Source organism: Gallus gallus, chromosome 11 (assembly GCF_016699485.2).
Source record: "Gallus gallus isolate bGalGal1 chromosome 11, bGalGal1.mat.broiler.GRCg7b, whole genome shotgun sequence".
Classification (NCBI taxonomy): Eukaryota; Metazoa; Chordata; class Aves; order Galliformes; family Phasianidae; genus Gallus; species Gallus gallus.
Genome location: NC_052542.1, coordinates 12,547,038 through 12,562,842, shown reverse-complemented (window position 1 = coordinate 12,562,842; position 15,805 = coordinate 12,547,038). Strand labels below are relative to the sequence as shown.

The 15,805-nt window shown below is 34.7% G+C and overlaps 1 protein-coding gene and 1 long non-coding RNA gene across 14 annotated transcripts in view; one reads left to right on the top strand and one right to left on the bottom strand.

Annotated features, from left to right (window-relative positions):
* Window positions 1-15,805, bottom strand: part of CDH8 (cadherin 8) — a 143,889-nt gene that overhangs the window by 51,050 nt on the left and 77,034 nt on the right. For all 9 annotated transcript variants that reach the window (XM_015292511.4, NM_001100289.2, XM_025154211.3 and 6 more), the window contains 4 exons: window positions 11,229-11,396; window positions 7,152-7,339; window positions 4,176-4,429; window positions 537-673 (listed from right to left, as the gene is read on the bottom strand). In XM_015292511.4, coding sequence (XP_015147997.3) covers window positions 537-673; window positions 4,176-4,429; window positions 7,152-7,339; window positions 11,229-11,396 — 747 coding nt within the window. The remainder of the gene's footprint in view (window positions 1-536; window positions 674-4,175; window positions 4,430-7,151; window positions 7,340-11,228; window positions 11,397-15,805) is intronic.
* LOC112533264 overlaps window positions 1-15,805 on the top strand; it is a 102,196-nt gene that overhangs the window by 75,549 nt on the left and 10,842 nt on the right. The window contains exon 8 of one of the 5 annotated variants that reach the window (XR_005862950.2): window positions 5,147-5,546. The exons of 3 other annotated variants lie outside the window; for them this stretch is intronic. This is a non-coding gene — a long non-coding RNA (uncharacterized LOC112533264). Of the gene's footprint in view, window positions 1-5,146; window positions 5,547-15,805 lie in introns of those variants that run through there. One more of the 5 variants, XR_005862953.2, reaches the window with a different exon arrangement.

Below are 15,805 nucleotides of genomic sequence, written 5' to 3'. Positions count from 1 at the left end.
TTCTTGATTACAAATCTGGGACCCATACTCCTAGGCAGGGTGACTCTCCTGGCTCATGCCCTGGCTTGGGCATACTGATCAGTCATAATAATGCGTGCTCTTGTCTATAACTGTGTATGAGTAAATTTATTCATAGGCATCAAAGAGAGCTACTTTCACTCACCATTACCCGTGTGCTTAATCATTTACAAAACAAAATAATTTTCAGTGTAAAGAACCCCTGCGTTGAGTCTACACTCTACTTCCACAGCAGCAAAGCTTTATTTCTTCTGTTTTATAATAACTCACTGTGATGTTTTTTCTTCATTTACTCTATAAAACCTCTACAAATGTCATCATGTATCTCTTCAAACTCTATATACTTTATTCACCGAAACAAATGCAGTTTTGAAGAGCTAAAAGTAATGGAACTTCATCAGAAATTAAGTTTTCTTTAAAAAAAAAAAAAAGTTTTACTTAAAAATTCAGTGTTTTCCACTGCACACACTATTAGAAGTAATGGGAATAAAAGCAACAGAACTTCAGTATACACTTACTAGTTTCAGTAGCTACAATCGTTATATTGTGCCACATATTTGTTTCTCTGTCGAGTGGTGTTGCCAAAGTTATTTTTCCATCTTCTGCATTAATGTTGAACTGTCTCTCAAGGTCAGTATGACGATCAATGGAAAACCTGCAAAACAGACATCCCTGTAATCTACTTAATGAAGCTAATGAATCCATACAATCACAATACATTTTATGGAGCCCCCTGAGATCTGCAGTTTTATAGCCAAATGGATTGAGAAGCTCAATAGAATAATAATTTATAAGACATTATGACAAACTCAGACTAAAAAAATTATTAATTATTATTGCCCAAGGAGTGATTAGCCGTATGGAACCAGTATGAAGGTCATAAAATGCCCTCAGGTTCACTAGGTAGCATCTTTGAAAAACAGTGCTGATCAAGAGTTAATTACATAATCCATCACATTTATTAGACAGTTTCTATGGCATTTCACAGTAACTGCTGATAATTTCAAAAGTAATGCATTAAGCACACAAAAATGGTGGACTTCATGGTTATTTTTAAAAAGGATGAATAGTATTATTTTAATATTAAATTTCAGATTAATGATGCGTGAACTGCTCACCACACCAATTATTTGGTTACAAATCAAGTGGCTCCACGGGCAGAAGTCAGTCAGTAAATCACTGCTTATCTGCAGAACATTTCAAATGCTGAAGGCGTGATTGTTTTATAGATTGACATCACTGATTTTTAAGAAAACAAGTTTCATCTGACAGATAGTCAGAGTTTGCAAATGTAAATTTCTAGGTAAATTATGCAGCTGAAACAGAGCCAAATAAGGTTGCATTTAGATGTTTGTGCAATGCGTTCGGTTAAATACAACTCACTTTCAAAAATTAGTTCAAAGTTATAATGTAAACATTTAAAGATTGTGTTTATTAGCAAGGCCAGCATAACCACACTGGTAAGGTGTGATAGGACTTAACAATGAAACCCCCATTTAACTAGGAAGTGTGATTTGCTACACACTGAAGTTTTCTGTTTAAACTCTCAGAAGAATGAACTTTACTCATAAAAATGAGGTGTTTCATAAACAAGTATAATAAAAAATATGACGTCTAATTTGAAGTGTATGTGCCTAAAACTAGGCACACACATATTTGGACATTCAAGTAAACTGATTTTTCTAGTGAACTTCACACACTCAGTACTCAACAGTTTAATACAAACTGTACTATCCTCAGCAGTTCTGAAAATGAGGTCACTTCTGTGGAGGAATAAAGCTGCAGGTGCCTAACCTTAGGCAATCAAAGTTGAAGATATATCTTAACCTTACTTTAATGTCTCCTTAGTTCCCATTTAAGTATTACAAGTGAAAATTGTGATACTAGTAAAGTTAGTACAAATTATCTTACAGAATTATATGTTTAAACTTACAGGTCTAGAATTTCGTTCAAGAAAATTAGACAAAGACAGCAATTGAGATAATTATTTTTAAGATGCCATTACTTACACCTAATCTTTTAGTTCTTGCAGTTTATGTAAGGTGCAGAAATGACTATCACAGCTCTGGTACCAAACTTTTATGAAATTCTTACATTCCATAAATGAAATAAAACATGAAATGCTTATATGCTATTTAGTTGACCTGGGCGTGACGTAAATTCCATTGGGATAAGACACATTTTTTCTCCAAGAATCAATGCCTTTTTAAATTTCCATTCACAGTTTGTTATATCGCACGTCATCTCATCCCAACACTATTTATTCACAATGCAAAAACAGAATTTGAAAAGAAACTTTTGTGACATCAGTTACTCAGGTTTACAAGACTACAAAGAGGTAAAACCCTCTCCTGATTTCAATTTGATAAATATTTGGTACAAAATAAGATAAAATAAAATAAAAAATCTGCTAAGTCATAAACGTGGGAAAACTAATAATACACTTGCAATTTGCTTTTCATGCTAATTGTATTATAACTCTTTTTAATGGAAGCATATTGTCAGATCCATAAGCTAAACATAAAATGTACATTTCTCTAAAAACGAGAGAAGAATATCTTGGGAAATAATATCTGTTTTCAAACTGCCATAAAACCAGCATAAGTTATTGAGAAGTTTTAGTTAGTTTATGGATCTGGTATGGCAATTATAGGAACAACTCCAAAGTGGTTTTACAGAAGACTTAAAGTGATTCTTAGTCCTTCTGCACTGTTAATATTGCTGTTATGACTTAGTTTGGTCTATTCTTTATTTGCACAAATGTAAATAAGAGCAGAAACTCATTTTGCTGCACCTACTGAGATTCAAATCAGAAGACTGCTACCCTATCAGTGTTTAATCACCACTGTTAGTTAATGACAGGCAGACAGGACATGCTACTTAGTGACAGATAAATGGCTGCACCGTTAGGGAGGCAGAAAATATCGAATCTAGGTTTTTAAGGACTGCTGTGAATTAAGAAAATGATCCACTACTGCCAAAGATGAAATCTCTTCCAATATGAATGGGGAAAACCTGCCACTGTGAAGCTTATCTCTCCACAGAGAAAGACATTGAAAGGCAGTGATTTATAGGAGGGCAGAGACAGTATAGGAGGAATGATTATTACTCATGCTTTTTGCTATGCACTTGGATCAAGCTTTATCCAAGATAATTTACTGCAGATAAAAAGACCATGGTTATAAAATAACAACAGAAACATGAAATAAATACTACTGGAATCAATAGATTTGTATGCTAATAGATGATAATCTTTCAAGCTTCATTACACAATAAGCCAGAATTTACCACCCTTACTAAACTACAGCAAAGCACTACAAGTAACTCAGCTGAATTCACTGTGTCCCCTTCCCAGGAGAGATGCAGGTAGTCTGCATGTGGTAAGAAGCGAGCCTGGAGCACACGACAGCACATGCTTCTGAAATGCATACACTGGAATAAGACTACTAACTGATTATTAACCACATTTGTACACCTTTTTCCCTCCAAATTTACTTTTACTCTAAATACAATGCTTTGGTGTTTGTTTTCATAATGCTCTTAGCAGTATTATGCATAGGAAATAAAATATGGTTTGGTAACAGTCACATCACTGTTTAACAAAGTGGGAGGGCAAGATTTGTTATCATGGGAATGAGACAAAAGACACTAAACTGATGAAATTGGAATAATAGATTTTGTTCAAGTTAGATCAAAAAGGGAAATAGTACAAAATGAAGATGCGAAAGTGTTATGGGCATCATAATTTCTGATTTCCTCTAACAAAACCAGGGAAGAGTTTAGTTGAATGAATACTGAATATGGTTTTACAGCCTTACAGCTGCATGGAAAAAGCTCAGTATTGTTAGTTTAGAAACTAGCAGATTATTTAAAATAAATACATTGAAAATCCGACCTATCAGACCTCTTACCCCTTATTCCTTAATTTCATTGCACTCCTACTGCTTGATAAGATTATTTGTGTAGAAAGGAGTATTTTAGTGATTTTGATAATGATATGAACTGATAAGTCTAACTTCATAAGGCGATGAAATCCTATTCAAGCATTTTATAGAATGAAAACAGAGGGAGAACAGCATAATTCATACGGTGTATAAAAAAATATACTTAGTATTCTGCCAGCAGTTTTTTCTATGAGAACTTCAGAGCAGCACTACCTTATAGGACTGGAAGACACATCAGGGTCATGGGCTGTCACCTGACCAATCACAGAGTTAATAGCAGCATTTTCATGCACTTCCAGTAGGTATGTAGGTGATGAAAAGACTGGTGGCTCATCAGCATCCTCTACTACAATTTTTACTGTTGCTGTATCCTTGAAAGGTCCTCCACTGATGAAGCGAGGATCAATATGAATGTTGGCTGCTTCTACCTTCAGAGTATAGGATTTTTTGGTCTCAAAGTCCAGGGGCTGTTAAGAATGACAAAGATAAATGTCTTTTACTAATGGCCACAGAGAAAGAGCAAATTAATATAATGCTGATGGATGAAAGTTATGTGCATTTAAGCACACTCAGTGAGTTTTTATGCAATCACTTCCCACTCCCAGAAATCCAACCTGCAAATTTTCTAGGCATATATTGATATATGTTTACTAACCAGCCTCAAAGAAAACAAGACCCTGTTTTCTTGCTTTTCACAATAAACTTACCACAATACTCTTTCACAAATTATACCACCACAATTACATACCAGATAAATAGAGCAGATTTGTTGGTGATGATGTGACTTGCATAATAATCATGCATTTAATCAGTGCTTTGTTAGTTGGAGATAAGAAAATACTGTATACAAGGTATTATCTCCATGACGAATAAATATTTAATTATTTCCAGAACTATGCAAGAAATGTAAATATCTAGCAGTTATTTATTGGACATGAGAGACATTAGATGGAAAAACTTAGAGCTAATCATATAAGAATGTACTTTAGTGTTATTGCACTTCAGATAACTCTGCATTTCTGTTTATAGGGGTAAATGAGGCAGACACCTCTCAGGAATTTCTTCCAACTGTAGCAATTCCTATTTCTATATCTTATGTTTTTTTCAAAGGGAGAAACACAAAACTGATTACTTTGTTCTACCAATATACCTGCTATGTCACCACTGTTTTTACTATTTTACAGCTACGTATTAAAACACAGAAGATGAAAACACAGTGGATTTAAAGAAACGAAATACCAAATAAAGACCAAATCTGCAATGGTTCTGAATTATACAATTTTTCATTATAGCAGATTCAAGTTTGTATCTTGAAGAACACCAGTATATTCACTATATAATTCTCTTGTGTCTCACAATGATTCAAGTTTCAAAGATGCAAATTGCCAAGCACTGGAAAGATATTAAGATTTGCATTACAATGTCCCAGGGATAGAAAGAAAAAGACATAGAAACTCAGAATCTGCAATGCAAATACCAGCAAGAACACAAATAGGAATAGCAAATCTCTTTCTGTCAAAGCATTAAATATGTGTACTTTTGAATTTTGTTGACTTTTTTTTTTCAGGTATGAATCCGGGTTTAATGGGATTTAATCTTTCTCACAAACTCTAGTAAACATGAGAAAACCATGCTTCTTCATCAGGTCTTAAATTAGCAAGCTTTAATACTTATGAACTATGATTTATAAATCAGCATATTCACAATTTGCCAATTATAGCTCCTGTGTCATTTCTTTACTTGCATTTCACATGCTTTATAGAAATGACAGCACCTCAATACATGTAGCCAGTCTTAATCAGACTATCATATTGAAAATTTACTCTGAAATGTCTAAAACCCAAAAATTTGTGCTGGAGAAATTCCATTGGTGAACAGTACCCTACACACATCACCTACTGCAGTAGAACCAAAATGATAATTGCTGTCAAAATGAATATATGAAACAACATTATCTTAGAGACTTAGTATGAAATAAAGTCAAGGGAACTGGGGCAAAAGGCTAATTGCCTTAGTTTACAAAGGAGGCCACAACATACGATAAATCACAATAAAGAAGATCAGGGATGTATATCATAATTTACTCTTTAGGAAAACAGATTTAAATTTAGATAAATATACACCATTTTATTACTCTTCTAGGGTGCTAACCTCCTCACTGAGAAACAGAAAACATAAACTTCTGACAGCTATTCTGTCTGATCTCTTTAATCACAGATAAAACTTGAATATTCATTAGCAGTACTCAGTGGATTCGTCTTTTTTTCATTGGAATGTGATGTTTTCTTTTTCACTTGTTTTTATTTATTTTAAACAAGGAATCATTTACAGTGCTTTATGCTACATATTTAAAACTCTCCATACCAGCATTATGAGTTACACTCAAATCCTTCCTTAGAACACGAGTATCTCCTCTCCTCTCCTTCACTAGCAAGTAATAAAAATCAATCCTGCAATTACTACATCATTGACTTTACTAGCCACATTGTGTTCTAGATTTGCTGTATCCCACAATATTTATGTATATAATTATAATTGGATGCCCCTTCGGTTCTATACATGTAAATACCACACCTCTCATACATCAAGACTGTAAGCATAGAAAAGGAAACAGAGATGTATTTTTTCCTTGGGCCCAAATTTGGCAGTTCTCATTTTAAACTTGATAAGGTTCACTGAAATCACTATTCCTTGAGCAAATAGAGTTCAACAAGATTAAAGTTGGAAGACTGAGCCTATTATACATCAGGCAATTTGAATATTAAGGTATGATACTTTTTTTTTTCTCTAAGCAGTATTTGATCAGCAATACCACAAATGAAATAAGTGAGAGAAGCATTGGATGAGTACTTATCTAAGATTTTATGAAAATTTACATCACCAACAAAGCAAATTCTGATCTATTCTTCCCCTTCAGAACCAAGGAAGAACAACAGTATCATTAGAGCACATGAAGCAATGGCTGGACTCAGGAAGCCCAAAGCAGATTAAGTCATGCCCAGAACAGAAAATACTGCCATGGAAATCTTCCCAGCTGCCACCTAAATGGCAGCTCCAAGGGTCATTGCGTATACACCCCTACTTTTATCATTGTGGTTTGACATCTCATTCATAGATAAAAGGATCCTCAGAAATCCAGCGTGTTCCCACAGTCTTAGAATAAACTTTTATTTAAGAGGTACAATTTACCTTTCTCACTCTAATAACGCCATCCTGAGTTTGGGCATCTGTAGTGATTTCAAATATATCCATTCCATCTCCTTCAATAATATCATATGATGATTTAGCGTTTTCTCCAATATCCAGGTCATTTGCTTTCACCCTTCCTATAGGTTCACCAAGAGCAACATCTTCCATTACTGAGAAGTGATACAGACCTTAAGAATAAGAGGAAAAGACTAAACATTACATCTGATTCCAGTATCTTTTGTGTGATCTTCATTTGTTTATACTTCCCCAGTACAAACTCCTGAGATGTGCAAATGAAACAAATCATATTTACAGGAGTTATTTACTGAAAGCAGCAAAACGTGTTTCTTTCATAGGAATATTCAGTTTACTGCACATGCATGTTCTTTTTATTATAGTTGCATTCCGCCTCCTGCTTGCATGGATGCTTATTGTCGCTGAACATAAATATTAAGCTAATTTCAACAGCACAAATATATCATATGTCATCTACTGCAGGTACTGCTGAACTTACCTTTGTATTTACAGACTTGCAGTTATGTTTTCGATGAAACTCAAATACAAAAGTTTGGCTTTTATACAGTAGTACTGTAAAGATACCATTTATGATTTCTGATCTTTACTAATCTTTTTACCCTTAACTTTTACTTTGATCTGGTTTTGGCTTCAATCACTTTCTACCTCACCTCTGTAGTAAAAACTACTTAAAAAATGTTCAAGGAAAGCCACCAACTTTATACTGTAAAAGAAACAATAACTTCTCATTCTGTTCATTACTGCATTTACTATTTGTAGATTTTGACTAAAACCTGAGAGAAAGGGCTATTCAAATCCTCAGCAATTTCATTTCATTGTACCGTATTCTTTAACTGAACTGACTTAAAATGTTTCAAAAAATGTATTTCAAAATTCTAATATCTTATTTTAGGTAAGCTGTTTACTAAAAGAAAAATCTAAATCCTACTACACCTCTGAGTTCTTAATACTCGAAAACAGAAGACACGTGCATGTCTTACATTAAAAAAGTTTTATGGAATGCCTTTCTTTAAAAAAAAAATTTGGTAATTTGCTTTTATTGATGTGATGGTTAATATACAATCCAACCAACTGCTGCGATACTTAATAGCTAAATTAGTCAAAAAGGAACTGAAGTTTAGGAGGTAAGACTGTTAAGAACAATATCAATACACTTTGAAGCTGGATTTGTTTTTTCATCACAGAAGTTCTACAAAATCCTGTAATGTGCAACTGCCAGTTTTCTAAAACCAAAATTTTTCCAGTGCTTTTGAGGAAACTCTTTGTAGTCTGAATACCGCAGCAACAATAGAAAGTGGGAAAGAAATCATAAGGAATGCACGAATCAATACATGAGCTCTATGTATAGCCTTTTCTAAGGTGATTTCTTTTTCATTTCAATTTCTAGACTAAATTACTGGAGATAATCTGGAGACCATCAAAACTGCTCCAGAACATTCATAGTGGCTCACCAACAGCAAGCTGGTAAAGCAGCCCTAGTACAGAAAGCTCCTTTGTAGACAAAATTATGTATTGTAATTTATACTGCTGCCCTTGATTTGTGGCTTAACTCTCAAGACAGGTGGCTGCATTTTTGGCTGATATATTTCTTCTCAGATTTATTAACATAGCTTACAAAGTACTGTAAAAATGTTATTATTATCATGCAGGTGACTCTTTTACATAAATTGTTCTCAAGTATTATGAAATGTCCTGTCAAGATATCATAGTTCAGAGCTGACCAAAAATACACATTATGCATCTCTGAAAAGCTTTGATTTTCACAGCAGTGCACAGTTCTTCTCAATATAATCTATGGTAAACTGCCAGGTTAAAAACTTCAACGACTTTTAAAATGCCTCTAAAGTGATTTTAGAGAGATCACAGAAGTAGTGAAAGTTCATCTTTTTCATTTCTAAAACCCAGGAGGCTAACACTCTTTGAAATCTAACTATAAATATACATCTCTGTCCTGCCTGGAAACAATAAACCTATAAAACACACTGCTTTCTGAGTTCATTACAATTTATTGGGAAAGTAGCATGTATTACATCTCATGAATTTCTATTTCATTCTGGTTAGACTCTATTGTAAGTTTGATCCTTTCTTATTTTCCTTTCCAGGCAAATGCAAACTGTGCTTTAACAGTGTAAAAAATGTTACAGACTTGATCAGCTCTTCTATAAGGTTAGAGTCATGACTAATCTGCAACATTTGGCAGCATGCTTGGAATACACAGTTTTAAAAGGCAGAATTTGTAATAGGATGTAGCTATAATATTTACTACAATATGCTCTCATTAAATGCATTATATACACACAATTTTTTTTCTAATGAAGTTGTACAATCATCACTGTTACAACAAAGTTGTTATTCCTAGATTGCAGTTTGAATTCTGTGCTGCAACCCACTTGCTGTAACAGCTTTGAAGACAGCAATTCACTCTTTGTTGAAGGAAAACTAATCTACATTTTCCACGCAGAAAATATATTTCAGGGATTTGTGATGCAGCTTTCCTCGTCCTACCCAGTCAACATGTCACTGTATCCAAACTATAGGAGAATAGATATGAGTAAACTACACAGGGAAAATACAGTTTCATCTCCATATGCATTCAATCCTGTGCTTCCTGCTGAGCCCTTCAGCAAATGTACCAATTAGCATCACTTCTGTTGCTGACTTTCTGATCAGCTTTTTTCAAACTGGCTGGCAAAGGCTTTTTGACACAGAAGATGCTGATACAAATACAAAAGCCAGGCAAGTTGGCAGCAGTAGATTCATAGTCACAGTTAGAGCTACTGTACGCTGTAGGTGTAAAAGAAGTGTCCCTCTGCTTTCTGGTGATATGGTTCAACCAGGAATCTCATCTATAGATGTTTATGTTATTAGGGGACTTGTCATCATGTGTTGAAAAACACTACTCCACAAGTGCAAGCCATGCATAAAAAAATACATGCATTCATCTTTTATAATGAGAAAACCATTTACTGTGCACAGAGTTGTTATCTGTTAAAAAACACTTCAATGAGCTAACGTTTTTTTTTTTTTTTTTTTCCAAATAGCTTTTACCTCTGCTTATTTATTTTATAATCCTTCTCTGTATATATTTTTATGTGCTTTTTTATGGGGTTCATATTTATCACCTGCTGAGCAATGAGACAAGCCCATTTCTTTCTACGTGTCTTCAGAACACCACGAAAGCGGACTTTAATTGATGTACTTAAGGAAAAGAAATAATTTTACATATGGTGCATAAGTACCTAGTTAGAAAAATATGCTTCTAGAAAAGTAAAAATTATGCGAAATCGAGATGTGAACACTCTCCTAACCCAATACAGACTGTTAATATTATACAAGTTTTTTTCAGAACAAACTGGATAACAAGGTAAGTTTCTGACATTGTATTAGATTGTACCTGTTCCAAACAAAATCGATCCAGTCATTATGCTCTTTCCTTTTCTTTTTTCTTTTTGTCTTCATCTTTGAAATAGACTACAAAGCTTGTAGAGAACCTCAGCAGGATGCCAGATCATTTTAACCTAGCCCAGCAAGATATCTATTGGAACCACAGTAGTAAATATGGATTTTGAATTAGAGATCAACAATTATCTCAACTCAGACTTATTTTGTTTTCTTCACTGTTACCTAATTAGTCAAATCTTTACTTCTTTTTATCAGTTACATATGTCTTTAACTGGTAGTGTCCTTTGTCTGCATGAGATGGAAGCACATATAAAAGCAACTAAAACTGCACTGAAAGGAAAAAACACCATAATAAAAAACACACAAAAAAAACCTCCAAGCCCTTTTGTATTTATATATGAGAGATAACAAGGAAGGCAGAGGACTGTGTACACGGTAATGGGCATAAGCCCCTCCTTCCTAAAGCTATTAATCAGATAAAGGACTATTAATCTTTCTCTGGTACCAGCTACATATTTTTAAATTGCATTACAAACCCAGACAATATGATGATTAAAAAAAGTCTAGATTGAAAACAATTACAAAAAGTGCTATATAACATTCTTATAAAACAGAATATACATATGTAATGGCACTTACTCTGCGCAAACTTAGGAGGATTGTCATTAACATCAGTGAGTGTAATTGTCACCGTTGTAGTTCCAGAAAGTCCACCCATATGTCCTCCCATGTCCTTTGCCTGGATAACCACAAAATATTCTTCTTTGGCTTCTCTGTCCATGTTGGGAAGAGCTGTTTTAATTATAGCTAGAATAAGGACAGGGGAAGAAGACTGTCAGCTACAGATTCAAATTCAGTTTCACATGTAATTTTATATGTATAGGTAAATTTTGGTATAAAAACACTAAAGGTCCAGTTAAGTTGTCTTTTAGTTCCAAGGACAAAGATGAAATTCAGGTTTTTTAAAACAGTATACTAGTGGTTTCTTACTTTGATTTAATTAAAAAGGCAAGGAAATTGCCGTCAAAACTTAGAACTATTCATGCTTGTGACACTTGTTTTTCTTGATAAACCCTTTGGTTCCTTTCCTATCCCTCACTATCAATCATTTTCTGATACAATTAAAAAATTAGGAATAATAATGATTCACCCTGCAAATAACTTCACTGTTTTAAATAAGATGAGTGTGTTAACACAGGCTATCAGAGTTTGGTCTACATTAAATGTTTTCCTTAGTAGACCTGAAACATTATTTCAATTAGTTTTGTATTAAGCCTATTAGAAGTTTTTTACATTATTATTTTTAGGCAGACAGTTTTACTGTATTTATTTTATGTCTTAAAAAACCAAAACCGTAATTTACATAGTAAAGCCAGGCCTACAAAGGACTTATAAAAAAGATGCCACATTTACTGTTCTTCATTCTACTCTAAGACTCAAGTTAACTCAAGTTAACTATTTCAATGAAGTGATCGTTTTTTCCTAGGCATGTGTTTTAATTTGTCATTTGATGTATAAAACTCCTATACCCCTATGGTATGAAATATGGTATGAAACGATACGCCTATGGTATGAAAGATAAGAGAAAGATTAAAATACCTTAAAAAGTATCTACATCAGAATTCCAGTATGTAACTTTTAAAGAATAAAACTTGGGATTTTTTCTCAATGAAGATACTACCTGTAATTTCAATATTCTATCTACTGTCTTAGCCATAAATCTAGAGGCTGAATCAAAGATAAAGTCAAGTTTCAGTTTGACATAATAAAACGATAAATGTATTCTTTTAATTGCTATAAGAGGAGATGAATGTTTGTAAACATTGAATATATCCAAATTACACAGGTTCATTATTACTGCTGAACTTTCTGTGTTCAGTATCTACAAAATTGATGTCAGCAAAAGAAAAGTTGCATCAGTATCTCTTATCAGGCAACACAACAAACACAAAAGGGCTCCATTCTCACCTAAATAAGAAACATGATCAAGACAAAGACAGATTAAAACAGTTATGCACAGAGGATTTCAGTGATAACAACAGTGGTTTCATTTATTTATTTATTTATCCACGCGTTCTCAGGCTGAGAGCACAAGAAATACCAAAACTTTCACTCTGTTTTTACAAAACAAATCCACACACTAAGTACTTATAGGCATACAGCACACAGAACATTAACTCACTGAACATTCAACCTGTTATATTTCAATTCAACCCAGAAACATATTGAGAACAAAAAACATAATCACTTTCAGCATGCTATGATGGATAACAATGATATGTGTCAAACAGGAACGTAGTTTAAAAGTAAGAGAATTACTAAAGAACTAATGTTAGGTATGTAGACGATGTTGGAAAATTGTATTTAGAAAAGTTATCAATGACTCACTGTCGAAATGGATAGATGGGTGAAGTGGTTCATAGGGTTTGTTCTGCTTCTAGCATCATTCAATATTTTTTGAATGATGGAAGACAGGAAAAACTTATCAAGCCTTTCAGATGACACAAAGCTGGGAGTAGTTGCAATCACTGGAAGAACAGGATTAGAGTTCAAAATAATTCTGTCAGATTGGCTAGTCTGAAAAAGTAGGGTGCAACTCAGTTTGGCAAGTAAAAAGTATTTTGTGTGGGTGAAACAATTAACTTCACAATTACAATAGAGCAGATGACTCACGAGAAAGAAAAGAATGTGGAGTCTAAAAGAGCTGAATATGAGTCAACTTCATTTTGCTGTAAAAAATGTTCAAACCTATTCTGATGGTATATTATCTAGTATGTAATATGCAAGAACTGTGGAACGATCCTTTCTGACCACTTATATTGGTAAGCCTACAGCTGGAACACCACATTCAGTTTTGGGTGTTCCTCTTCTGTATTGCAACTGATAAGGAGTGTCCAAGTCTATGAGAAAAAAATCTTGTCTGCGTCATTTGGGGAACGATGAACATAGACTCTGCAGCCAAATATGTAAAAATTACTGAAAGCTACTCTCCTATCCCACTGAGGATAAGAGGGAAAATGATAGACCTAAAAAGTAAATGAAAAAATGGATTTAAACTGAAGCACATGAGATTTTACTAAAACATTAGAACACTTTCTACCAGAGAAGGCTAAGTAAGTACAGATAGAAAAGGCTGCTTGTAGAATTTACAGTATTTCCATCACTGAAGAAGGTCTTTTAAGAACCTAATAGACAAGAATATGTTGAGAATGAGAAGGAACAGATCTGATCATCTGGGGGTAAGGGTGATCACTGCATATTGCTTGAGGTCTCTCTTCATTTTGCTCAAGATAAGGCTTTGTCTCTGTGTGCTCTAAAATATTTTACAAACCTTAGGCATCCAAAAAAATTCAATGGACATGTAGTCCAAGGAATCACAGTTTGGCTACAAATCCTCTAACTAAAGCTGGAAACATGAGGAAATGGGCTGGAAAATAAATCAGGAAGTAATATATTTGACCTGGACACACTCCAAAACTGGGCACACAAGAATATGATGAGATGTAAGAAGGCCAAGTGCAAGGTATTGCACTTGGGCCAAGGCAATCCCAGATATGAATACAGACTGGGAAAAGAACTCCTTGAGAGCAGCCCTGCAGAAGGCTTGAGGGTCCTGATGGATGAAAAGCTGGACATGAGCCAGCAGTATGCTCTTGCAGCCCAGAAGGCCAACAATATCACGGGTAGCATCAACAGAGTGGTGGCTAACAGGGATAGGGAAGTGACTGTCCCCCTCTACTACACCCTTGTGAAGCCCCATTTAAAGTACCACATCCAAACCAGAGGCCTCCATTACAGGAAAAATGTGGAGCTGTTGGATGGGGTCTGGAGGAGGGCCATAAAGATGACCGAAGGGCTGGAGCACCTCTCCTATGAAGACAGGTTGAGGGAGCTAGGCTTATTTAGCTCAGAGAAGAGAAGGCTCCAGGAAGATCTCATTGCAGCCTTCCAGTACTTGAAGGGAGCTTACAAGCAGGAGGAGGACCTACTCTTTACACAGTCTGATAGTGATAGGACAAGGGGGGATGGCTTTCAACTAAAAAAGGGAAGATTTAGGCTAGATGTTAAGGAAGAATGTTTTGCTCAGGGGGTGATGGAGAGCTGGAACATGCTGCCCAGAGATGTTGTGGATGCCCCATCTCTGGAGGCATTTAAGGCAAGGCTGGATGGGGCCATGGGCAGTCTGATCAGCAACTCTGCCCATGACAGGGGGGACCGAAGTAGATGATGGTCCCCTCCAACTTAAGCTATTCTATGATTCCAAGCAATTTCTTCAAATAATGAGAATATCCTCAATATTAGCAGTTTTTTTTTTTTTTTTTCTTTTCGCTGACTCGCTTTTCCTAAACAGCCATTGGTGTCACACTGCTCAATAGCAAATAAAACAGCTGCAGAATGGGATTTACTTTTACAGTGATCCTAAATACACACACTGAGCAATTCACACAATCTGCCTCACAACTTGAATCGGTTAAAATGCTCCCTTGTGGACTACTTCAAGAAACTATTTGGAAGAATATATACTGTCTCACAATGAAAAAGATTAGGGGAAAAGAAGCAATGTTACAAAGGCTATAGCTGATGAAGAGGAAGAGAAGCAAGAAGAACAACAAGAAAAGGGATCTGTTTTCCACTTTTCAATTTGCTCTTCTTTTTTTAAGAATCTCTTTATAATAACACTAGAAAAGTACACATAATAATAATTGAGAACATGGAATATATCCAAGCAAACACTATCCAAAATTGGAATCTGACCCTGAAAGGTGTTCTTAAGAATCTAATTCGTCTCACGTGTTTTGATGAGGACTTCCTGCTATTTCAACTAGAATGCTTTGGAACTTTCCCTTCTTCATTTTGGAAGAGCTGAGTAATTGCTTTGATCTTCCTTCCATGCTAAAAACTTCATGGAGTTTCTTATTAAATACAACAGCCATTTAGGACCAAAACTTCTGCAAATTCAATCTTGTGATTTCTTCAGAGAGCCACAAGATGTATTCTTTGTTCTCCCCTGAAATACACTGACTTCAGATATTTTGGTAGCCCATAAAAAATATTCACTTTGAGACCTCTGGAAAACCCGTACTATAATTCCTAAGAAATGAATAGATCATTACTAAGTTTCTTGAAATTTAAAGAAATACAAGTCCTTTGAGGATGTCATACAGGCATACTTCTACTATTTTAAAATTCAATTTACCCTTCAAATAAATCATAAT